At 45.3% G+C, this 25,787-nt stretch overlaps 1 protein-coding gene across 4 annotated transcripts in view; it reads left to right on the forward strand.

Moving 5' to 3' along the window:
* The window catches only part of PTPN11 (protein tyrosine phosphatase non-receptor type 11), a 97,545-nt gene that overhangs the window by 51,075 nt on the left and 20,683 nt on the right, over positions 1–25,787 (forward strand). For 2 of the 4 annotated variants that reach the window (XM_054443519.2, XM_063647115.1), the window contains exons 7-13: positions 9,568–9,664; positions 14,306–14,385; positions 14,512–14,670; positions 18,683–18,814; positions 23,073–23,239; positions 25,043–25,110; positions 25,624–25,775. In XM_054443519.2, coding sequence (XP_054299494.1) covers positions 9,568–9,664; positions 14,306–14,385; positions 14,512–14,670; positions 18,683–18,814; positions 23,073–23,239; positions 25,043–25,110; positions 25,624–25,775 — 855 coding nt within the window. The remainder of the gene's footprint in view (positions 1–9,567; positions 9,665–14,305; positions 14,386–14,511; positions 14,671–18,682; positions 18,815–23,072; positions 23,240–25,042; positions 25,111–25,623; positions 25,776–25,787) is intronic. The other 2 variants (XM_054443520.2, XM_063647116.1) reach the window with 1 other exon arrangement.

Genomic DNA, 25,787 nt, shown 5'->3' on the forward strand with positions numbered 1-25,787 from the left:
AAACCCCTATACAACACCTTATTAACTGGGGTTATTTTTTCCTAGGGCTTTAACACTTGTTTCCCTTAGTAATTTCTTTATCTCTTTTTTTTAAAAGCCCAGCCTGCTGTCGTGCTAGCCTCTCTTCTCTGTGGTGGTCCAAAGCTGTTTTCAGCTTGCACTAGCATTGTGGTCATTTCGCTGACAGCTTCATAGATGTCCCGGATTCCACCAGCAGCTCTGCTAACTGAAGTTCTCCAGGAGAAGCTAGTGTGTCTTCACATCCACAGTCCAGTTTGGTTTCTTTAAAGTGATTACATCCTGCTTAGGGGAGCTATAAATTCTACTTTGAGATGGTTAGGTTTTATGGAAACAAGACTTTAACTGCACCCCAGAGCTGTGTCTAGAATAATAATTCTTGTCGGTGATCTCTAGTGGAAATCTTCCCCTGGTGACTAAGCAACACTGCAGTGAACAAAACCCTCAAGCAGGGCTCCAACCTCATGCTTAAAAATGCTCTAGGGTGGCAGGCTTGCCCTGTAACCAGGATTTTCTATCTACGCCTGAGTTCCCAGACTTAGTAGAGGAGCTGCTACTTTCCTGTGGGTAGAACATTTCAGTAGTTAGAGGTTTTATTCCATAAGCTAAATGTTACATTCTGGAGAAATTCCTTTCTTTCTGTTGGAATATTTCTTTCTCTCTTATTCCTTATCCCCCCGCACCCCCCATGGCTTTTTGTTGTTGTTGTTTTTGTGGTAGAGTCTCACTCTTGTTGCCCAGGCTGGAGTGCAGTGGCATGATCTTGGCTCACTACAGCCTTGACTTCCTGGGCTCAGGTGATCCTCCCACCTCAGCCTCCCAAATAGCTAGGACTACTGGTGTGTGCCACCATGCCTGGCTAGTTTTTTCTAATTTTAGTGGGGACAGGGTTTCGCCATGTTGCCCAGGCTGGTCTTGAACTCCTGGGCTCAAGCAATCTGCCCACCTCAGCCTCCCAAAGTGCTGAGATTACATGTGTGAGCCACTGTGCCTGGTCACCTATTTCATTTTGAAGATGAAGAAAGTGACTCCCAGAAGTGAGAAAGTTGCCCCCAGGGATGTGACTGGCAAATGGTTGGCTGAGGTTTGAACTTGGGGACTTCTGACTCCATGTCTACCATGCCATGCTTTCTTTCACTCAGCCATTGAGATTCTCCTGCCCAGTTCTTAAGGCCCCCACTGTTTTTCTCACTCTCCCCATCTCTTCTCTTTCCCCCCCACTTCCTAGTTCACAGCTTCCAGACTTGCTGCCTGGTCTCCTTCACTCTTCTGCATGCTCGCTGGCATCATGCCACCTTTGCATTTGCCCCCCCACCCCCAACTTGCGAGGTTGCCTCCCTTTCTTCCCTATACCCATCTAAATTTTTTACCTGTTTTCATCTTCAGCTCCTCCCAGAAACCTTCTTCAGTTAATTTCATGGATCTCATTCCTTAAATTCCACAGTGCATAATTAAAAATTACACAGTTACAGATTTGTCTTGTACTATTTGCTGCTGTTTCATGTGTCAGAACCTGTTTTCCTTCAAGGACCATTCCTTTTTATTTATTTATTCATTTTTGAGATAGGGTCTTGCTCTGTCTGCCAGGTTTGAGTGCAGTGGCACAATCAGCTCACTGCAGCCTTGAACTCTTGGGTTCAAGGGATCCTCCTGTGTCAGCCTCCAGAGTAGCTGGGACTACAGGCATGTGCCACTATGCCTGGCAAATTTTTCAATTTTTGCTGAGATGAGGGTCTCACTATGTTGTCCAGGCTAGTTTCGAACTCCTGGCCTCAATGGATTATCCTGCCTCAGCCTCCCAAAGTGCTGGGATTACAGGCATGAACTACGATGCCCTGCTAAACCATGCCTTTTTAATTTGTTTTTCTACTTATACCCCACCTTGTTGGAGATGGGTGGCTTACAACAGGCATCTGGAAAGGAACCATGTCTTGGATTGGTTTTATTCCCTGTGGTGCTTTGCAAGTCATGTTGGTCAGTTAGGATCTTCTAGGACCTTCTCCGGGGATGAGAGTTTCCAGCTGCCTTTCATTCGTGGATGGTGCTGTGGACTCATGCAGGAAGAGCTGCCCAAGAGAATTGGTGACAGGCTTTGCAGCATGGTGTCAAGAAGTGGTGGCTTTCATCCACCTTTGGTGTCGGGTAATGTTGCAAAGCTTTCATTACAGAGAATGGAATGAGAAATTGCAATGTTTCTTTGCAGAGAGGACAGATGCCAAAGGAAAACAGAAGTTCCTGCAGTCTGGGTAGGAGGCCTGGTTTTGGAGCCTGCCCAGGTGGTTACCGCTGTCTTAATAATTATTCACGGCATCAAAACTAGAGAGACCATCTGTGTGACAGCCTTTCTCAGCTTTTTTTCTCTTCTTCAGAAGGCCACAGCCATGGGTAGGGCGGGGGAAAGTTGGTAGGAGCTTTTACATTTTTATTTATTATTGATTTATTTACGAAAGTCTTTCCGGCTGGATGTGGTGGCTCACGCCTACAATCCAAGCACTTTGGGAAGTTGAGGCAGGAGGATCACTTGAAGCCAGGAGTTCGAGACCAGCCTGGGCAACACGACGAGACCCTGTCTCTACAAAAAGTAAAACAAATTAGCCGGGTGTGGTGGTGCATACTTGTAGTCCTAGCTACTTGAGGAGCTGAGGCAGGAGGATTGCTTGAGCCCAGTTTAAGGTTACAGTGAGCTACGTATGATCACGCCACTGCACTCTGGCTTGTGTGGCAAAGCACGACCATGTCTCTAAAACAAATAAACAAAAAACCTTTTATTATTGAAATTTTCAAACAGACCCCAAAATAGAGAAAATAGTCCAGTGGACCCCCCTTTTCCCCAACACCCAGCTTTAACACAGACCAACATTTTGTTAGTCTTGCTCTCTCCTGCTCTATCCCCTCCCCTGTCCAATATATACACCCTTGTAGCTTTGTTTTTGTTGTTTTTATTTATTTTTTATTTTTTTTGAGACAAAGTCTCACTCTGTCACCCAAGCTAGAGTGCAGTGGTGTGATCTTGGCTCACTGCACCCTTTACCTCCCAGTTTCAAGTGATTCTCCTGCCTCAGCCTCCCAAGTAGCTGGCATTCCAGGTGTGCGCCACCACGCCCGTCTAATTTTTGTATTTTTAGTACAGACGGGGTTTCACCATGTTGGCCAGGCTGATCTCGAACTCCTGATCTCAGGTGATCCACCCGCCTCAGCCTCCCGAAGTGCTAGGATTACAGGCGTGAGCCATGGCCCCCAGCCGTATCTTTGTTTTAAAAAGTAATCTCTCTGCTTGGTGGGCCAAGAATTTAAAATATAAAAAATTTAAGAAAGAAAAAAATTAAGTAAAGTAACTATACAGGTTGGTTTGGCCGTAATGGTGAGTGTCATTATTTTTTCTTCTCTAGATATTTTGGCTCTGTTGCTCAGAGCAGTGCAGGCGAAATGGTCATTAGGGCATCGTCATGGTGCCTGGGGATGCCTGGCTCAGCCAGTTTATTTTCTGTCTGCCTCTCTCCTTGGTCCTCTTCTTCCACTTTCATTCATGAAATTCTAGTCAAGAGCCAGGTCCAGTAGTTTTCAATCCAAGGGCTTTGGAAGCCTCTGAGGTCTATTTTGGTCATTGCAGTCACTGGGCTGCTGCTCCTGGCATTTAGGTTGGCAGGGGTCTGGGCTGGGGAGCGGGAATGTTCAGTGGCCATAAATGTAAGGGTTGGTCTTACATTTACGTAAGGGAGACAATGAAAACTTAACCTCCTCCACAGTCAGTAGTGCCGTTGGGCACTCACATGTACAACATGGATCAGGACATTGACTTTCTGTGGATACCTTTTAATAGTTTATTAGATGTGTTAGGCCGTTTTGCACCGCTCTAAAGGAATATCTGAGTCTAGGTAATTTATAAAGACAAGAGGTTTAATTGGCTCATGGTTCTGAAGGCTGTACAAGCATGGCTCCAGCATCTGCTTCTGGCGAGGGCCTCAGGAAGCTTCCGGTCATAGTGGAAGGCAAAGGGAGAGCAGACAATCACATGGCTGGAGCAGTGGCAAGGGTGGGGTGGGTGCCACGCTGTTTTTTTTAAATTTTAATTTGAGACAGTGTCTCACTCTGTTGCCCAGCCTGGAGTGCAGTGGCGTGATCTCAGCTCACTGCAGCCTCTGCCTCCCAGGTTCAAGCAATTCTCCTGCCTCAGCCTCCTGAGTAGTTGGGACTACAGGCGTGCATCACAATGCCCAGCTGATTTTTGTATTTTTAGTAGAGACGGGGTTTCACCATGTTGGCCAGGCTGGTCTCGGACTCCTGATCTCAAGTAATCCGCCCGCCTCGGCCTCCCGAAGTGCTGGGATTACAGGCATGAGCCACTGTGCGTGGCCACCACACTGTTTTAAACAACCAGATTGCACGTGAACTTAGAGCGAGAACTCACTCACTGTGAGGATGGCACCAAAACATTCATGAAGGATCCACCACCTTCCTTTAGGCGCCACCGCCAACACTGGAGGTCATATTTCAACATGAGATTTGGAGGGGACAGACATCCAAACCATATCATTAAATTTAATAGTTTTATGCAGTTTCTTTAGCTCTAGATCTGTTTAGACTCCTGCAGTGAGGTGACTGTAACTAGCCTCTGGTCCTTTTTGAGAGTTCACAGTTTGGTGCAAACTGTTTGGATGTATTATTTGGGAAAATGGGGTGTCTGGCAGCCTGTGTCCCTGCTTTACATTGTCCTTTTTGCTGTCTGCCCCAAGCCGCCTCATTAGCATCCCTGCCAAGGCCAGTGGAGAAGGATGGAGATGTGGTGACATTCAGCTTGACAGGTCATTAGTAGCTTTTGTGCCCCAGGGACTGCTGGTGGGAGGGAGGTTGTGGAAGATAAACCCTGACAGGAATGTATTCTCCTCGAGGGCAGGGTTTATTTGATATTTTTCTGGAGCTTAGGGCCATAAGCCTGGTGCTGGGGAGGAAGCACCCTTAGCATTTGGGAGCCTCTGCGGGCAGAGCATGGAAAGTCACAACTTCTGAATTGTTTATATTTTCAGTCTCACTCTAGATGGATGGCATCTTCTGCTGTGGGAAATGAAATATGTTTAGGCAACTTGAGTCCCAGGTGCAGATGAGGCTGGGCTAATGGGTGCACTAGGGAAGGAGCCGGGGGAGAGATGCGCTGTTAGCTATTATCAATCTGTGACAGCTGTCAGCTGCTGGCAATTAGCACCCACCTGTGCCTGGGATGCAGCGGTGCCTCTCCTGTCCTCTGTGGAAGCCTCTGGACCCAGCAGCCATCTTGACTGTGCACTGTTCAGGCCCCAAGTCCACCTGGAAGAGGTGATTGAGAACTTACTGCAGGATAAGGAAAGCGCAGGACAGGTGCAGTGGCTCGCGCCTGTAATCTCAGTGCTTTGGGAGGCTGAGGCCAGAGAAGGGCTAGAGTCATTGAGTGTGAGACCAGCCTGGGCAACATAGTGAGACCCTGTCTTTACAAAAAGGAAAATAATTAGCTAGATGTGGTGGTGTGCGCCTGTAGTCCCAGCTACTCAAGAGGCTGAGGTGCGAGGATCACTTGAGCCCAGGAGTTTGAGGTTACAGTGAGCTATGATCACACCACTGCATTCCAGCCTGGGCGAGAGCATGACCCTGTCCCAACAAAAAAAAAGGAATAAGGGAAGCCTCTGGCAGACCTGATGATGGGTGGCCCAGCCAAAATGAGTATTGATGAGGATTTCCCTGGTCTGGAACTCTGAATTTAGTCTGGCAAAGTGTTCCCTTTGTGTTGTGAGATGATTCTTGGTGTTACCCCATCACAGTAGGTAAGATGAATTAGCAAATGAGAAAGGCTTTCTCTTTTTCATCCTTATCTAGTCCTTAGATGAAGCCTGAAGAAGGTCTCCATATGATAGTAGTAAGTCTTTAACATCTACCTCTAACACTTGCCTGTGTCTTTTTTTTTTTTGCAAAGCCTCAGGAATGCCCCAGCGTCTAGGTAGAATTTGATAATATTTCATTTTTGTTATATTCCCTTTTCTGCTTACCTTCTATATACAGCAAAATGAAAAAATTTTTAAAATATATGCAAGTAAGGGCAATTTCTTTTTTCTTTTTTTTTTTTTTTTGAGACAGGGTCTTGCTCTGTCACCCAGGTTGGAGTGCAGTGGCACAATCTCGGCTCACTGCAACCTCTGCTTCCTGGGTTTAAGCGATTCTCCTGCCTCAGCCTTCCAAGTAGCTGGGATTACAGGTGCCTGCCACCACTCCCAGCTAATTTTCATATTTTTAGTAGAGACCAGGTTTTGCCATGTTGACTGGGCTGGTCTCGAACTCCTGACCTCAGGTGATCCATCCGCCTTGGCCTCCCAAAGTGCTGGGATTATAGGCGTGAGCCACTGGGCCTGGCTGAGGCAGTTTCTTTTTGAAATATATTTTGTGAAGGAGAAAAAGAGGAGTTCAATTTAAGGAAACGAATGACATAAGAGGTGGTATGCAGAGATGCCAAAGTATCTTGAAGGTACTTTTTTTTTTTTTTTTTTGAAACAGCGTCTTGCTTTTTTTTTTTTGGAAACAGAGTCTTGCTTCGTTGCCCAGGCTGGCCTGCAGTGGAGCAATCATGGTTCCCTGCAGCCTTGACCTTCTGGGCTCGAGTAATTCTCCCACCTCAGCCTCTCGAGTAGCTGGGACTACAGATGCATGCCACTATGCCTGGCTAATCTTTAAATTTTTTGTAGAAGCCAGCTTTCACCATATTGCCCAGGCTGGTCTTGACCTCCTGTCCTCGAGCAAAAATACAGATTTTGATTAAGTCAGGGGTAGGACCTGGGCCTGGGATTCTGACCAGCTCCCAGGTGGTGCTAATGCTGCTGGTCTACAGACCACACATGGAGTAGCCAGTGTAGAGTTCATGTAGCAATAGTGATGTCATAGAAATAGCCAGTATCTGTGTACTTGCTTCATTGTATTTCACGCACTGTATAGTGATGTACATGCATCTCATTTGACCCTCACCCGGCCCCTTTGGGGGTAGAAAGGATTGCGCTCATTTCACACTCAAGGAAACTGAGGTACAGACAGGCAAAGTAGCTTGGCGAAACAGAAGGGAACTTAGAGGCAGGCCCTGATTAGCTCAGAGACTAGAAGGCCTTGTGCGTCACCCTGAACAGCTTGGACTTGATCTTGAAGGTGGAGGGAGAAATTGAAGGGTAATTAAACAGGAACTGTAGGAAATTCACCTTGCATAGTGATTGCTTTGGCCACGTGCGCCCTGCCACCCCCCCACCTCAGTGAAGTGTCATGCGAAGTTGGGTTCATAAATGAAGGCCTGAATGCTTTCCTGCCAAGTTTGTTTTAAATCAAGCTGCTAATTGGTCCCAGTCCCCCTCCCCTGGTATTGTATTTTTTGTTGATGTTGTTTCACTTCATTTAGTTGAAGTGATTGATTCAGTTCAGTGTTTGAACTTCTTTTTGAACCTCACCTTAATAACCTGTCTAAACATCAAGGTTAAACCTTCTTGCTAACAGAGCAGTATTGCTTGGTAAGACTGGCTCACAGTCCAAGGAAATGCTTGCCCAGAGAGGGCAAACTGCTTTAACTCCTTAACCTGAGCTCATTAAAAAAAATTCAAATGACTGATTCCTTATCACAGTTCTACCTACATTGTTTTTATTTTTGTCCAGGTTTCAGCTAGTTAAACGCTTTTGTGGTGAGCTTATGTCCAGGCTGAAGGTTGCATTTTGAAACTGAGCGTCAAATACCAATTTAAAGTCCAGAGCTTTATACTTGTGAAATTCAGATAAATGAAATGGAAATAAAACAGGGCTGCTGTGTTGTGAAACATGACTGTGTTTTTCCTTGTGGGACTCTTTGAGGGTAGCCATTTTGGCATTTTATATATAAATTTTCTTTTCTTAGCTTACCTTTTCCTTTCTTGATTTGCCTATTTGTGATTTCCCATTAAACACTAGGCTTTTTGTAAACCGATTATCCCTTGAAATTGACTTTTTTTTTTTTTTTGAGACAGGATCTTGTTTTGCCACACAGGGTGGAGTGCCGTGGCTCCATCATACGATAAACAGAAAGAGAGAGAGAGAGAGACCCTGTCTTATTTAAAACAAAAAAAGAAGAAAAAAAGAATATAGATCACAGCTGTTATTTGTATATGCTACGCCAATCCTTGTTGGGTTTCATTCTTTATAATTGTTATTTTTAAAGATTTTTCTTATGAATATTCTATTGTTTCATTGTAGAAAATTTAAGGGAGAACACAGTGGGAAAAAAAACAAGAAAAGGACTTCATAATCCTGCTACCCCTGGGAGAAAAAAAAAATCACCATTACCTATTTGGTTCTTCTCCCACTTTCCCCACCCCCTCCCCAAGACGGAGTCTCCCTCTGTTACCCAGGCTGGAGGGCAGGAACGTGATCTTGACTCTCTGCAACCTCTGCCTCCTGGGTTCAAAGCAATTCTCGTGCCTCAGCCTCCTGGGATTACAGGGGTGCGCCATCACGCCTGTCTAATTTTTGTATTTTTAGTAGAGATGGGGTTTTGTCATGTTGGCCAGGATGGTCTGTTTTGTCATGTTGGCCAGGCTGGTTTATTGGCCATGTCTGGTTTTTTGTCATGTTGGCCAGTCTGTTTGTCATGTCAGGCTGACATGTTTTGTCATGTTGGCCAGACTGGTCTTTAACTCCTGACTTCAGGTAATCCTGAAGTGCTAGGATTATAGGCGTGAGCTATTGCACCTGGCCTTCTGCCTTTTTTTTTTTAAAGAAAAAAAAATTAAAACATTTTTTTCTTTTTAAGACAGCGTCTCATTTTGTTGCCCAGGCTGGTCTTGAACTCCTGGGCTCAAGTGATCCTCCAGCCTCAGCCTCCTGAGTAGCTGGGACTACAGAGGCACATCATGGTGTCCTTATGCCATTTCTTTTGTACGTAGGTGAATGCAAGTGTATGATTACATCATATGCTATTTTGGAAGTTTGACTTTCTTTTCACTTTCATCGTCTTTCCAAGGCGTTATTTTCTAGTACATCTTTTTAAATGGACATAGAACATTCTTTTGTATGAACAAACAATAGTTTTATTTAGGCAGTCCTTTCCTGTTAGACATTTACATTATTTTCAGCATTTCTCCACTGTTGTTGCAGCGTTCAGATGAACCTTCTTTTTTTTTTTTTTTTTTATGAGACAGAGTCTCGCTCTGTCACCCAGGCTGGAGCGCAGTGGCACAATCTCTGCTCAAGTGATTCCTGCATCACCCTCCCACGTAGCTGGGATTACAGGTGCCCATGCCTGGCTAATTTTTGTGTTTTTGGTAGAGATGTGGTTTTACCATGTTGGCCAAACTGGTTTCGAACTCCTGCCCTGAAGTGATCTGCCCACCTCAGCCTCCCAAAGTGTGGGGATTACAGGTGTAAGCCACCACGCCCGACCCAGATGAACATTCTTGTAGCTATCGCACACAACTATGAACATTTCCTAGGATGAATTCCTTAAAGAAGTAATGCTGATCCAGGCTTTTTTCTTTTTCTGTGTCTCTTTGACATGTAATAATATTGACTTTTCTTTCTTTCCAGACACTACAACAACAGGAGTGCAAACTTCTCTACAGCCGAAAAGAGGGTCAAAGGCAAGAAAACAAAAACAAAAATAGATATAAAAACATCCTGCCCTGTAAGTATCAATATTCCACTCAGTAATTGTCACTCTTGGAGATTGATTCCTAGCACCTCTGTACCTTTCCTCAGGGTCCTGTGCTCTTGTTAGCACATCGGAGGCTTTAGTTTCTTTAATTGCAAGCAGTTTCCAAAATAATCAACCATGGTGGGGGTTGATGGCTTCATTCAGTGAGCTCCTGTGATGCTGATTACTGAGTAAAGTTGCCACTAGGTGGCTTTGTCTGTGGTTGGTTCTTTCAGTTAATTAATTTTCTGTCTGCCCAAGATAGATCATCTCAAGGCTTGGGATCTCTCAGTGTCAGGGACCTTAGGGTGCCAGATTTGTGTCTTGACTCCTCCTCACTGGGCCTGTGAATCCTGGGTAAGGCCTGCCTCCTTTCTGGGACTCAGTTCCCTTAAGTGGGAAACAGACAAACACCTCCTGAGGGCTCCTAGAACTGTTCTGCTTGCTGATCCCCTGAGCTCAAGTTACTGGAGAAAGGGTATATACCTAAACTTTGCTCAGAAGAAGACTTTGTGGGCCGGGCGCGGTGGCTCACACCTGTAATCCCAGCACTTTCGGAGGCCGAGGCAAGCGGATCACCTCTGATCAGGAGTTCAAGACGAGCCTGGTCAACATGGTGAAACCCCATCTCTACTAAAAATACAAAAATTAGCCGGGTGTGGTGGTGGGCACCTGTAATCCCAGCTACTCGGGTGGCTGAGGTGGGAAATTGGTTGAACCCAGGAGATGGAGGTTGCAGTGAGCCGAGATCGCGCCATTGCACTCCAGCCTGGGTGACAAGAGCAAAACTCCGTCTCAAAAAAAAAAAAAAAAAAAAAAGAAGAAAACTTTGTGAATATTCACAAAGCTGTAAAGCTGTACCTTCCTATTTTTTTTGAGACATAGTCTCACTCTGTTGCTCAGGGTGCAGTCACAGCTCACTGCAGCCTCAACCTCCTGGGCTCAAGCGATTCTCCCACCTCAGCCTCCTGATTAGCTGGGACTATAGGCAGGCACCACTACACCTGGCTGATTTTACAGTTTTTCTGTAGGCCGGCGCAGTGGCTCACGCCTGTAATCCCAGCACTCTGGGAGGCTGAGGTGGGCAGATCACCTGAGGTTAGGAGTTCGAGAGTAGCCTGGCCAACATGGTGAAACCCCATCTCTATTAAAAATGACAAAAATTAGCTGGGCGTGGTGGCGGATGCCTGTAATCCCAGCTACTTGGGAGGATGAGGCTGAGGCAGGAGAATCGCTTGAACCCGGGAGGTGGAGGTTGCAGTGAGCCGGAGGTGCAGTGTGCACCACTGCACTCCAGGCTGGGTGACAGAGCAGGACTCTGTCTCAAAACAAAAAACAATTTAAAAAAATAATAAAATTTTTTGTAGAGCAGGGTCTCCCTATGTTGCCCAGGTTGGTCTTGAACTCCTGGGCTCAAGTAGTCCTCCTGCCTCAGCCTCCCAAAGTGTTGGGATTACCAGCGTAAGCCATTGTGCCTGGCTGTACCTTCTGTAACACCCAAATGCCACCTGGCAAAGCCCAAGTTGAATCATGAGGAAAAAAGGCCTGGAAGGATGTACACCTTCCTTTTTTCTACTTATTTATTTATTTATTGTTGAGATAGGGTCTTACTCTGTTGCCCAGGCTGGAGTGCAGTGGCATGATCATGGGTCACTGCAGCCTCAACCTCCCGGGCTCAAGTGGTCCTTCCCACCCCAGCCTCCAATGTAGCTGGGACTACAGGCACGTGCTACCATGCCCAGCTAATTTTTGTATTTTTTGTAATTTTTTTTTTGTAGAGACAGGGTTTCGTCATGTTGTCCAGGCTGGTCTCGAATTCCTGGGCTCAAACGATCTGCCTCCATCCACCTCCCAAAGTGTTGGGATTACAGGTGTGAGCCACTGTGTCTGGCTATATCTTCTGTAACACCCAAATGCCACCAGGCAAAGCCCAAGTTGAACCAGGAGGGAAAAAGGCCTGGAAGGATGTAGGCCTTGCATGGGGATCTCAGAAACTGCACTAAACCAGTCACAGTTCCTCTCTCCCGAGGTCTAACTCTATGCTGAACTCTTTGCATTTTTATCTCACTTAATCCATATCACATGCACAGGAAGGAAGCATTCTTAATATCCTGGTTTCCTAGACCATTTTAGCAAGGTTATAAGTGAAAGGGAGTGGGCGGGGGAACTGGCACTAGAGCCCCCAAAGTCACTGTTCTTAGCACCACTCTAATGCATGGGGTTCTCCGCTGATGTGCTGTGCAAGGCAGTGCACTAAGGAGAAAGGAAGGAATATTTACAACTTCTCTTTATTTATATCTTGTCCCTAAAAAAAAAAAAGAAAAAGAAAAATTTGTCTGAGGTCTAGATTTATTGTAGTGAATGCATAATGTTTTATTGATTGATTGATTGATTATATATAGAGATGGGGGTCTCACTATATTGCCCAGGCTGATCTCGAGCTCCTAGGCTCAAGCAATCCTCCTGCTTTGGCTTCCCAAAGTGCTGGGATTACAGGCATGAGCAACTGCACCTGGCTATGCATACTATATTTATCCAACTTACAAATAAGGCTTGCTTGCATGTAGTGCATATGTGTATACATTTCAGCATAGAAAAACTGTGTGATTGGGGGTTGTGATCAAATTTGGAGAGCATTGCTCTCATGTCTCATCAGGTCAGAGTCATTTTGTCAAATCTTGTAAACCATCCTTTGTGTGTTTCTATGCATGAAACATGGTCTTTCTCTTTCTGCATGCATATGTACATATACATGGTATATATGTATATCATATCTACATGGATATTGTAATGTATGTATGTGAGGATGGGAGAAAGTGGAGGCATTTGTAATACTGAGAAAAGGCAGTGAGGAATTTGCAGAGAAGCAGTTTGAGCTGCAGCATGGTACTAGTGACCTTGAGGAAGCCTTATCCTTTTTTTTTGGAATTTATTTTTTCAATTTTTAGAAATAGACAAGAGTTTCACTATGTTGCCCAGGCTGGTCTTGACCTCCTGGGCCCAAACTATCCTCCTGCCTTGGCTTCCCTAAGTGCCAGGATTACAGGTGCGAACCACCATGCCTGGCCACCTTGTCCTTTCTATGTCTAAGTTGTGACATCTGCTCAGGGGTCAGGTCGTATTTATATGGTATAAAATGTGTGGGAAAGTGAAGGGACCAATGATATGCAGTATCTAAATAGAATATCGCTTTTTCCTCCCTTAAAGATCTCATTCAGATGTTTCCTCTGATGAACATCTCATTTCCTTAAAGATGAGGAGTCTGAAGCAAAAAGGACATTATTCTTTTAAGACACATGACTGTCTTACTAATTCCCATTGCAAAATATGTTGTTTAGGTAGAGGACTCAGATTTTTATACCAGTAATGGACTTTTGTACAGAATTTGGACAGTTGATACTATCAGAGCCTTGTGATAGTCCACTGCATTATGCTTCACTAAAAAATACCTGGCTGGGTGCGGTGGCTCACAACTGTAATCCAAGCACTTTGGGAGGCCGAGGTGGGCAGATCACCTGAGGTCAGGAGTTCAAGACCAGCCTGGCCAACATGGCAAAACCCCATCTCTACTAAAAATACAAAAATTAGCCAGATGCGGTGGCACGCTCCTGTAATCCCAGTTACTCAGGAGGCTGAGGTACGAGAATTGCTTGAGCCCAGGAGGCAGAGGTTGCAGAGAGCCGAGATAGTGCTATTGCACTCCAACCTGGGTGACAGAGGAAAACCCTGTCTCAAAAAAATAAATTTAAAACAACAACAACAACAACAACAACAACACCCCTCTTTATTATGGAAATTTTCAAATATATTCAAGAGCAGAAAGAACCCACATGTACCCATCACCCAGCTTCAACAATTATCAACTCATGCCCAGTCTTGGTTTCATCTATACTCTGATCCACATCTCCTCTCTCCTTGAATTATTTTGAAGCCCATCTCAGACATCATGTCATATATGTATACTTCAATCTTCTTTTTTTTAAAACTCCCCTTCCCCTTTTCTTTTTTCTTGAGACCAAGTCCTCACTCTGTCGTCCAGGCTGGAGTACAGTGGTGTGATCTTGGCTCACTGCAATGTCCGCCTCTCGGGTTCAAGCGATTTTTGTACCTCAGCCTCCCGAGTAGCTAGGATTACAGATGTGGACCAACATGCCTGGCTAATTTTTGTATTTTTAATAGAGACAGGGTTTTGTCATGTTGGCCAGGCTGGTCTTGAACTGCTGACCTCATATGATCCACCTGCCTTGGCCTCCCGAAGTGCTGAAATTACAGGCCACTGAGACCAGCCCAACATTTCTTGGTTTGAAATAATTTTGGAACTCATAAGAAGTTACACAAATAGTAGAGAAAATTTTCTTGTACCTTCTCTGTGCTTCCTATATACCCAATGATAACATCCTATATACCCATAGTATATGATCAAAACTAGGAAATTGTGAAGATGGCATTATGAGACATCAGGCAGTGTTCACGTTACTGTTTTGCTTACCTGGGCTTTAATTTTTATGTGTTTTTTTTTTTTTTAATCATTAAATGAACAAAACTTGGACTAGGCTGGGGATTAACTGATTTGAACTGGTTTTTCCTGAAGCAATCCAGGACTTATGTGACCGTAGTCTCTTTTTCTTCTAGTTGATCATACCAGGGTTGTCCTACACGATGGTGACCCCAATGAGCCTGTTTCAGATTACATCAATGCAAATATCATCATGGTAAGCTTTGCTTTTCACAGTGTTTTCTGACCATACATTGCTAGCCTATTTCTGTATTTTAAATCCTTCCTCATGTCCTGAAAGCAACTTTAAGATGTTTGAAGGATTTTCTTCCTAAATTTCTAGCCTGAATTTGAAACCAAGTGCAACAATTCAAAGCCCAAAAAGAGTTACATTGCCACACAAGGCTGCCTGCAAAACACGGTGAACGACTTTTGGCGGATGGTGTTCCAAGAAAACTCCCGAGTGATTGTCATGACAACGAAAGAAGTGGAGAGAGGAAAGGTAAATCACAGAAACTTCTTTTTTGCTAAACTGTTTTTAAAGTATCAGACGTGTCAGATTGGCCATATTAGGAATTGAATAAATGAATTAAGCTTACTCTAACTGATTCTCTGGAAAAAAGGGACTAGGAGAAATTTGATTATGTTATTCCTTGGTGTAGTTTTCTTTATGTTTCTTCTGCTTGGGGTTTGTTGAGCTTCTTGGCTCCATGGATTTGTAGTTTTCCTTAAATTTGGATAATGTTCAGTCTTAGTTTCTTCAGATACATATCCTGGGCTGGGCATGGTGGCTCATGCCTGTAGTCCCAGCACTGTGGGGTGTCGAGGTGGGCGGATCACTTGAGGTCAGGAGTTTGAGACCAGCCTGGGCAATGTAGTAAGACCCCATCTCTTAAAAAAGTACCCTGCCCAACTTTGTCCTAGGACACCAGTCGTACGTGTATTAGACTACTTGAAGTTGTCTCATAGCCCACTGATACTTGGTTTATTTTATTCAGTTTTTTCTCCCCGTGTTTCATTTCGAATAGCTTCTTTTGCCATGTCTCCAAGTTAATCTTCTGCAATATGTCATCTGCTCTTAATCCTATCCAGAGTATTTTTCATCGCAGACATTGTATTTTTCATCTTTAGAAGTGTTAATGTCATCTATAGCTTTCCTTTTAACATGTGTAGCGTTTTCCTTACCTTTTGAACGTATGGAGTATTTCTGTTGTTGTTTTTTGTTTTTTAGAGACAGGGTCTCGGTCTGTTGCCCAGGCCGGAGTGCAGTGGCATGATCTCAGCTCACTGCAGCCTCTGCCTCCCGGTTCAAATGATTCTCGTGCCTCAGCCTCCCAAGTAGCTGGGACTACAGGTGCGTGCCACCACGCCTGGCTAATTTTTGTATTTTTAGTAGAGATGGGGTTTTGCCATGTTGGCCAGGCTGGTTTTGGAACCCCTGAGCTTAGGTGATCCACCTGCCTTGACCTCCCAAAGTGTTGGGATTACGGGCGTGAGCCACCACGCCTGGCCATGCTGTCCGTTTTAATTAACTCTGCCTAACTGTACTCCCAAATGGTTGCCGCAGTGCTCACTCCCACCAGCAGCACCTGCCTAGGACGCATTACTCCATACTCTTCAAGACACTTCAGATTAAAAAAATAAATTGTAACACCCCACACCTACAGAAAAGCAGACAAATCTTATTGAGTGACAGCCCTCTGTGTTATCTCAAAGTGAGCCCACCATGGTGGTTTTTTTTTAAATATGGAAAAGTTCTGTGTTTTTGTTTGTGTTCTAGTGAAAGTTCTTTTTTAGATATCCTTTAATTGGCTTATATAAGATTTTATGTGGAATGTAGCAGTCATACCTATAAATTAAACCTAAGGCAGATGGAGAACTTTGGAGTTGAGCCTTCCTACTGTAATTTTCATATTGGATGTGAAGGACAGTGTGATTTTCATAAGACTTTCATTGTTGTACTCCTAGTTGGTATACTTCTGAATACCTTTGAGGCCAAATCTGGTCATCATGAAACAAAGGTTTCCTTCAGCAACTGCCTGTGGTAACATTAGATGTTCTTGAATTAATGGACCAATGAAAACATCTTTGTAGTTTCTGCTTCAGGCAAGTGTTTTTTGCCCTAAATGTGAATAGGAAGAATGAAGCCCTTCATCCTCCTTTTTGCCTGATTATAGCTATAGGAGGTTCACCTGTTCTCAGAAGACATGAGGATTGTGAAGAGAGGGGTCTTGTGTTGCTTCAGAGGAATCAGTATCAGTCCCTTTCAGAAGCTCTCCTGGATAGACAGGCATTAGGGCCAAATCACTCTGCTCCACCCTCACCACCATGTCCTAGTCTCTGCTCCTGGTCTCATTCTTCCTCTTTACTTTGGTGGTGCCGAGAGGATGACATGATGGGCATTGATTCTCTCCGCAGACCTTTCTGACAACCTACTCTCAGTATCCCCCCAGTGCACAGAAGACAAACCAGACTGTGGACTGTGTTTGATTCCTGGGCTCTATTTTAAAAGACAATGTATTAGTTCTCACATTTTAGAATTTGTTTGCCAAGGTTTCCACAGGAGTTTAGAAACTAGGGGGAGGGCCGATGTTTAAAGTTAGCTAACACGTTCTTTTCAGGGTCATGATTTAATTTTATATTCTCTGGTGAGTTCCCTGGGAGCAGTCCTCAGCCTTGATTGGCCAGTGACAGCATAGAGTACAGTTAATATTAGGAGTGTTTATTTGGGGAAACTAAAATTTGCATCAAATCTGTCAGGGGTCTTTGGATCTACAAAATACTGGAGGGAAAGCTGAATTGAGAATCATAATAAAGAAAAGACCACATTGTTCTTTTTTTTTGGGACTGTGTCTTGCTCTGTCACTCAGGCTGCAGTGCAGTGGCACTATCTTGGATCACTGCAGTCTCCGCTTCCTGGATTCAAGCGATTTTCCTGCCTCAGCCTCCTGAGTAGCTGGGATTACAGGCGTGTGCCACTACACCTGGCCAATTTTTGTAATTTTAGTAGAGATAGGGTTTCACCATGTTGGCCAGGCTGGTCTCAAACTCCTGGCCTCAAGTGATCCACCTGGCTTCCCAAAGTGCTGGGATTACAGGTGTGAGCCACTGCGCCTGACCAAGACCACGTCCTTTTATTGAACGTTCCTCCTACCATGTTTTCTTTTTTCTTTCAATTAATCATTGACTCTGACTGTTGATGTCTGTAGCTGCTCTCTTATTTCCAGTTTTATAGCTGTAAATTTCTCTGTCTTCCTGAGATACAAGGTAAATTTCTCTTGCTGATATTGGTGTTTTTGGAAAGTGAGTGGTGTGGATGACTGCCCAGAAAACAACAGAACACAAAAGCATTCTCTGCCCAGAACACATCACCAAATAGATACAAACTCATCTCTCACTGAGTGAAATAGCTTCCTTTTTGGCAGCAAGAATGGATTTTTCAATCCGTGTGCTCTTGAAGCCAGCAGCTATTGCAGACTTGGCATTCCCAGGCACCCAGTTAAGGGAAAGTGACGTGTAGAGGAGGTATCAGATGGGTCTGGATATAGAAAAAGCAGCTGGTTCAAAACCCCATGGGCTGCCTTTCTGTGATAGAGTTATTCACACTTGGGTTAGATAAGGCACAGAGTCCTCCTACACTGGTGCGGAAATGAAGCAGACAGTCTGGCTCGTTGGGCAGCCTAGCCTCCTCCAGAATCTGTGCTTGCCTTCCCTATGGAGTGACTGGCAGATCTTAGAATTCAGACCTCAGTGGTTGCTAGTCAGCACTCTCACATTGGTTGGTCCTTCTCTCTGCATCTTTGATTCTTTAGAGATAGATAAAACAAGCGCTGGCTCTCCTTTGACACGTGCTTGGAACAGACACCTGCATGAGCCGCCATTCTCCTCCCACTTCTGCCTGGTCTTCCGAGCACCTGCTTTTCTTGTTTGAACTCTTTCTTTTTTTTTTTGATACAGACCCTTTCTCTGTCGCCCAGGCTGGAGTGCAGTGGCATGATCTCAGCTCACTGCAACCTCTGCCTCTCAGGTTCAAATAATTCTCCTGCCTCAGCCTCCCAAGTAGCTGGGATTACAGGTGCCTGCTACCACGCCTGGCTAATTTTTGTATTTTTAGTAGAGACAGGGTTTCACCATTTGGCCAGGCTGGTCTCAAACCCCTGGTCTCAAGTGATCTGCCCACCTCGGCCACCCGAAGTACTGGGATTACAGGCATGAGCCACTGCGCCCTGCCTGATTCTTTACAGATAAACAAACATTGACCCTGCTTTGACACGTGCTTGGATCAGGTAACTGCACCAGCCACCTTTCTCCTCCCACTTCTGCCTGGTCCTCCGAATGCCTGCATTTTTATTTGAACTCTTCTGTCCTTTTCTTTGAAAACGTAACAGATGCGAAACAGGCCATTTTCCATGTTGTTGGTTATTAAGCAAGACTTGAACATTTGTTTGTTGCTGGTTTAGGCTTTTATTTCAGAGTTCACAGAATTAACTTTCTTTTTTTCTGATCCCTTCCAGAGTAAATGTGTCAAATACTGGCCTGATGAGTATGCTCTAAAAGAATATGGCGTCATGCGTGTTAGGAACGTCAAAGAAAGTGCCGCTCATGACTATACGCTAAGAGAACTTAAACTTTCAAAGGTTGGACAAGTAAGTATATTGTCGTATTCTAGAGACTTTGGGAACTGTTGATGGTGTGTAGGATTTCAGGGTCTTGCCGTTACTCATGTTTGCATACATGCATGCATTCGCTCACTCATTGATTCAGTAGCCATTTATTGGGTTCCTTCTATGTGCCAGGTACAGTTTAAGCAGTACTGGTACATTGTGAACAAGGCAGGTAGTGTTCCTGCCCTCATTGAGCCTAGGGAGATGGACGATTTAAAAACAAATAACTGGCCAGGCGCCGTGGCTCACGCCTGTAATCCCAGCACTTTGGGAGGCTGAGGCGGGTGGATCGCTTAAGCTGGGGAGTTCGAGACCAGCCCTGGGTGGGAGACTGGGATAGGGTGACCTGAGTGGCTACGAGGCCTGTTAGGAGGCCTCTGCAGGGGCCTATGTTGATGGCCTCCTCTCCAAGTATCCACAGACTTCAGCAGTTGTTCTTTTTTGTTCCTTCTTTTGGAATGGAATATTATATAAAATGGCAGAATAAACTGGAAGAGAAGCAGTAGATGTGAGAGGTGCCGGGGGGTGAAATCTGCAGGATATGAGGATTGTTTGGCTTTTGGAGGAGGAAGAGGGATTCAGGACACACTGTAGAGATTTGAGTCTGAGCGGACAGTGGTGCTGTGGCAGACACCACAAAAGCTGGAAGGAGAACTGATGTGGGCAGTGATTTGTTTCTTCTGGATGTGTTCAGCTGGGCATCTGAACAGTCATGTGGACATTCATCTATTCATTCAGAGATATTTGTTCAATGACCTCTCGGTTCCTGGCACCATGCTGCTTGCTGGAGATAGAGCTGGGGAATAAAACAGATGGAATCCCTGCACTCCCAAGTGTACACTGTACTGGCCAGTAATCTACCAGCCCAGTAATCGCACCTATAAATATATCATTATAAACTGTAATCAGGGCTAGAAAGAAAAAATGCAGGAGTTTAGGGTTCATTTGGAGGGGGAAAAGACCTTTTTTTTTTTTTTTTGAAACAGAATATTGTTCTGTCACCCAGACTGGAGTGCACTGGTGCATTCACAGCTCACTGTAGCCTCAACCTCCTAAGCTCAAGTGATCCTCTCGCATCAGCCTCCCATGTAGCTGGGGGCTACAGGTGTGTGCCACCATGCCCACCCAATTGTTAAATTTTTTATATAGACGGTTGTCTCATTATGTTGCCCAGGCTGGTCTTGAACTCCTGGGCTTAAGCGATCCTGCTGCCACATGCAGCCTCCCAAGGTGCTGGAATTACAGGTGTGAGCCAGCGCACCCGGTCAAGGGAGGGGAGGTTCTTAAGGCATAGGGAACAATGTGTTTGAGTCAGCAAAGGAGGTCGTGGGGGTTTGTCCTAAGTGTGGTAAGCAGTCAGAGTTGGATTTAAGCTTTTAAGAGATTCCCCTCCACCCTGTAGAGACTGGAGGGGGCAGGAGTTGTTCTAGGGATTAGGACCAGTTTGGAGGTACTGCAGTCATCAGAGTAAAAAATAATAGGGATTGAACTAGGCCAGTGGCCGGGGTGCCTGAAAGAAGAGGACCCAGTAGAGCTGACTGGAGGCAGACGTGCAGGGATTCAGTGAAGGAGTGTACCAAGGGCGAGGGTGGTGTGCAGGGTGACTGGCAGTTTTCTAGCTTGAGAAAGGTCGAGGGGGATGGCAGTGGACTTGAGGAAGCTGGGAGGATCAAGGACCTCTTTGTGGACACACAAAGTTTGAGATGCCTTGGACACATTGAAGTGGAGCGGTCAGGGAGGCAAGGGTGGAGGTGGGGTGTGGAGGGGAGGTGGGTTGCAGAGCATCGTGGATGGATCAGTTTTGCTCGATAGAGGGACTTTTTTTTTCTGTGGCAACAGGAGGGCAAAAGGAGAAGGTGGCCACAGATGCCGGTAGGTGAGCTGAGAGTGATTGTGTTCCCTATCCTCTCGGAAGCTTGAGGCAAGACCATCAACAGACAATCAGAGGGAATAAGAAGAGATAGAATATATGAAGAAAGGGAGAAAAGATGAAATCATAATTGTGTAGCAGGGCAAGAAGTCCAGAAATTTCTGTGCTGTGCCAAGTGCCCAGTTGAGGTGGTGAACATAAAAATATACTGATACCCATTGCCTGGTTTTTCTCCGAGGACACTTGGCTCCTAGGGCACAAAACAGAAAGTATGTGGTTCGTCCAGGCCCAGGGCTTTGCATAGGTGCAGTGGATGGAGAGGAGGTCAAGGAGTGGAGGCACATGGTAGAGAGAGACTGTCCCCAGAGCATGGGGACTCCTGGCCGGATGAGGGGGACAGGGGCAGGAGGAGGCAGGTGGAAAGTAGAGGGAGGGCTCAGTGGTCTGGAGGCTACAGGAAGTGACAGGGGGACCAGAAGGAGCTGGAAGCCAGTGTGGTTGTGGCCTAGGGTGGGATGTTTGGATTTCTGATGTCAGAGAGGGTCCAGTCCTTCTGATGATGGGGAGGGATGGAGGCTGAATCTATGGTAGAGATAGTGAAAGGAACTGGAACAGTGTAGCGTCAAGTAGAAATGGGAGAGAGGGCTGGGTGCGGTGGCTCACGCCTGTAATCCCAGCGTATTGGGAGGCTGAGGCAAGAGGATCGTGTTAGCTCAGGAGTTCTGGGCTGCATTGAGCTGTGATTGTGCCACTGCACTCCAGCCTTGGCAACAGAGCGAGACCCTGTCTCTTAAAAATAAAAAAATTAAAAAAAAAAAAAGAAGAAAAAAGAGAAAAGTGTCCTTTTGTATCCCTTTTGAAAATGTCACTTAAGGCTGGGCAAAGTGGCTCATGCCTGTAATCCCTGCACTTTGGGAGGCTGAGATGGGTGGATTACTTGAGGTCAGGAGTACAAGACCAGCCTGGCCAACATGGCGAAACCCCGTCTCTACAAAAATTAGCTGGGTGTGGTGGTACATGCCTGTAGTCCCAGCTACTCAGGAGTTGAGTCTGAGGCACAAGAATTGCTTGAATCGGGGAGGCGTAGGTTGCAGTGAGCTGTGATCAGGTCACTGTACACCAGCCTGGATGACAGAGTGAGACTCTGTCTCAAAAAAAAAAGTCACTTAGCTTAGATTGTCTCTACATATATAGGAAGAAGATGTAGCAATGAATGGTGCTGCTACAATTACGTAATCTGGATAGACCCAGAAACATGATACTTTTTGGTTTTCTGTAGCCTTGGTGCCATTGTTGATCTTTATTAATTATCATTATCCTCAAAATAGCCGTAATGTGCTGAGTCTCTTCCTATTTGCTGGGCAGAGGCTGAGTATTTCAGCGAGCTCATTGAGTCCTTACAATTGCATTATGAGAGAGAGATTATTATTTCCACTTTGCAAAATGAAGAAATTGAGGTTTAGAGATATCCAAGGGCCACATGAGTGTGAGTGCCTGGAATTGGAGCCTAAATCTAGTCATCTGATAGCAAAGCCTGTTTTCTTATCTGCTTTGCATTAAATACAAGTTTAAAATAGAACAATACTGGCCAGGCTGGGTGGCTCACGCCTGTAATCCCAGCACTTTGGGAGGTCGAGGCAGGCAGATCACCTGAGGTCAGGAGTTTGAAACCAGCCTGGCCAACATGGCGAAAGAAACCCCATCTCCACTAAAAATACAAAAATTAGCCAGGTATGGTGATGCGTGCCTGTAATCCCAGCTACCTGGGAGGCTGAGGGAGGAGAATCGCTTGAACCCGGGAGGCAGAGGTTGCAGTGAGCCAAGATCATGCCACTGCACTCCAGCCTGGGCAACAGAGTAAGACTCTGTCTTGGAGAAAAAAAAAAAAAAGAATGATACTATAATAAAAGTCTGTGTTTATATGGTGGGGAAGGTTGAGTATCAAAAAAATAACAAAGAGGAATGAATGTCTTAAGTGAATGCCTGTTTCCCCATCTGCTTCCTCTTCTGCTGGGTGGAGAGACCTGGATCCCTAGAGATCTCATTTGCCTCCAGAGCTGAGTGCCACAGGGATGCAGGGGAACAGGGATGTTACCTGTCGCTGGTAATTCAGAGAGATGATTCAGGGTATAGTTACCTGAAAGAACAAATTGCCATGCCAGACCTCTTGGTTCTTATGACAGAGGCAAAGAGTTGCCTCCAGGATTGCCCAAAAGGAGACGAGTTCTGGGAACCTCACGAAGAGGACCTTTCAGTGGAACCTGGGGAGATTCTCTTCCCCTCCATTGGCTCACATTGGATTTAGGAAAGCTTGGAACTGGGTGATTCCTCAACCTCTTGATTTATTTAATTCTTTTCTGGTTTTTCTTGGCTCTACTCCAGGGGAATACGGAGAGAACGGTCTGGCAATACCACTTTCGGACCTGGCCGGACCACGGAGTGCCCAGCGACCCCGGGGGCGTGCTGGACTTCCTGGAGGAGGTGCACCATAAGCAGGAGAGCATCATGGATGCAGGGCCGGTCGTGGTGCACTGCAGGTGACAGCTCCTGCTGCCCCTCTAGGCCACAGCCTGTCCCTGTCTCCTAGCGCCCAGGGCTTGCTTTTACCTACCCACCCCTAGCTCTTTAACTGTAGGAAGAATTTAATATCTGTTTGAGGCATAGAGCAACTGCATTGAGGGACATTTTGATCCCAAGGCATATTTCTCCTAGACCCTACAGCACTGCCATTGGCCATGGCCATTTCAACATGCTCAGTTAAAACAGCAAAGACTAAGTCAGCATTGTCCGTGAGTCCACTAGAAGTGGTGCATTAAACAACTTCATCCTGGCTCTGCAGTTTCTCCTTATTCTTTGTGATGTTTGCTTTGTAGCTGTTGACTGCTTTGTAGGTATTGAGGTGGTGGGGGTGTGGTGGAAATAGACCTGACTCTTGAGGATCCCTTAAGTCATTTTTGCTTGGTTCTCTTTTTCCTTCTTTTCTTCTACTCTTCTACGATTCATCTCTTTGATTGTGATTCTGTTCTCTCTCTCTCTTTTTTTTTTTTCGTTTTTGAGACAGATTCTTGTTTTGTCGCCCAGGCTGGAGTGCAGTGGCGCCATCTTGGCTCACTGCGAGCTCCGCCTTCCGGGTTCAGGCCATTCTCCTGCCTCAGCCTCCCGAGTAGCTGGGATTACAGGCATCTGACACTACGCCCGGCTAATTTTTGTATTTTAATAGAGACAAGGTTTTGTCATGTTGGCCAGGCTGGTCTCGAACCCTTGACCTCAGGTGATCCACCTGTCTTGTCCTTCCAAAGTGCTGGGATTACAGGTGTGAGCCATCATGCCCGGCCCATTCTGTTCTCTTCTACCATAAATATATTTCTCCCCAACACTATATTTGTTTGCTTCACAAGATTCCAGCCGCTTTCCACCAAGGCCTTTGATGGAAGCTGTCTGTAACCTCTGTAATGAGTCTGTGGGCTGCTAATTCTCCAGTTTGGGCTTCATGATTATACTGGGGAATATTGGGTTTCCTAAATCTCATTCATTTCTTGGGCAAGTAGATATATGTGAAACTTTTTATTTGTCCAGTTGTTAAAGAAGTTACCGTTTATTGAGCCAGCCTCTGAGCACAACGTTTTTTGTTTTGTTTTGTTTTTAATTTTTTAAATTATTTACTTCTTCTATTTCAATAACTTTATTATTATTATTTTTTGAGACAGAGTCTCACTCTGTCACCCAGGCTAGAGTGCAGTTGCGTGATCTCAGCTCACTGCAACCTCTGCTTTCTGGGTTCAAGCAATTCTCATGTCTCAGCCTCCCGAGTAGCTGGGATTACAGGTGCATGACAACATGCCTGGCTAATTTTTGTGTTTTTAGTAGAGATGAGGTTTTGCTGTGTTGGCCAGGCTGGTCTGGAACTCCTGGCCCCAAGTGATCCTCCTGCCTCGGCCTCCCAAAGTGCTGGTATTATAGGCGAGAGCCACTGCGCCCGGCCCTCTTTCAGTAATTTTGATGTATTTTTTTGGATATGATTCCTGTTTCATTCTGTCCAACCAGCACTCTGTATGGTATGTGCTGTTGTCCCCATTTCACAGATGCAGAGACTAAGGGTCAGAGAGGTTAAGGGACTTACCTCAGGCACGTTGTACTGGAGAAGCTGAACTCCAAGAACAGGTTTGGGCTGATTCCAAAGCCCTATGCTTTTTGCCAACATATTTTCAAACATAAATAGACAGTTTTATAAATAGCTCCCAAGAGTAGACATTGTTTCTTTAATATTAATGGCTTGGTTTTGAGTCTGAAACCCCCATGAATGATTCTGTTGTCCCTGCTTTTTGTCCTTCTGCCCGCAGTGCTGGAATTGGCCGGACAGGGACGTTCATTGTGATTGATATTCTTATTGACATCATCAGAGAGAAAGGTGGGTCATCTGGCGGGCCAGAAGCGACAGTTTCTGTTTTTAGTTTATGGAAGGAAAGTGCTCATGAAAACAGCCTAGGGAAGAGAGGTTGAATGGGAAAATTCTTTCACAAAAATCTGGGCTGAAGACTTCAATGTGTCTGCCTGAGAACAGAAGTGACGCTATTTGAGCTTTTGGCATAAAATGAAGTCTAGGAGCTGCGGAACCCACTGCCATGGCCTTTTGTTGCATACACAGTGGTGGTCTCTATCCAGCCACCTGACCTTGTTTACAGTATGGGGTGATTTGTTGGAAAGTGAGGGAATCCTGACTTCTGCCACTTTGTTATTTATGTAGTCTTCTGGGATCATTGGTATTGGTCAGAAGTTCAACACTGTAGCCATTGCAACATGCTCAGTTAAAACAGCAAAGACTAAATTAGCATTGTCTCTGAGTCCACTAAAAGCTGTGCATTAGACAGCTTCATCCTGGCTCTGCAGTTTCTCTTTATTCTTCATGATGTTTCCTTCGTAGGTGTTGACTGCGACATTGATGTTCCCAAAACCATCCAGATGGTGCGGTCTCAGAGGTCAGGGATGGTCCAGACAGAAGCACAGTACCGATTTATCTATATGGCGGTCCAGCATTATATTGAAACACTACAGCGCAGGATTGAAGAAGAGCAGGTACCAGCCTAA

Source organism: Pongo pygmaeus, chromosome 10 (genome assembly GCF_028885625.2).
Source record: "Pongo pygmaeus isolate AG05252 chromosome 10, NHGRI_mPonPyg2-v2.0_pri, whole genome shotgun sequence".
Taxonomy (NCBI): Eukaryota; Metazoa; Chordata; class Mammalia; order Primates; family Hominidae; genus Pongo; species Pongo pygmaeus.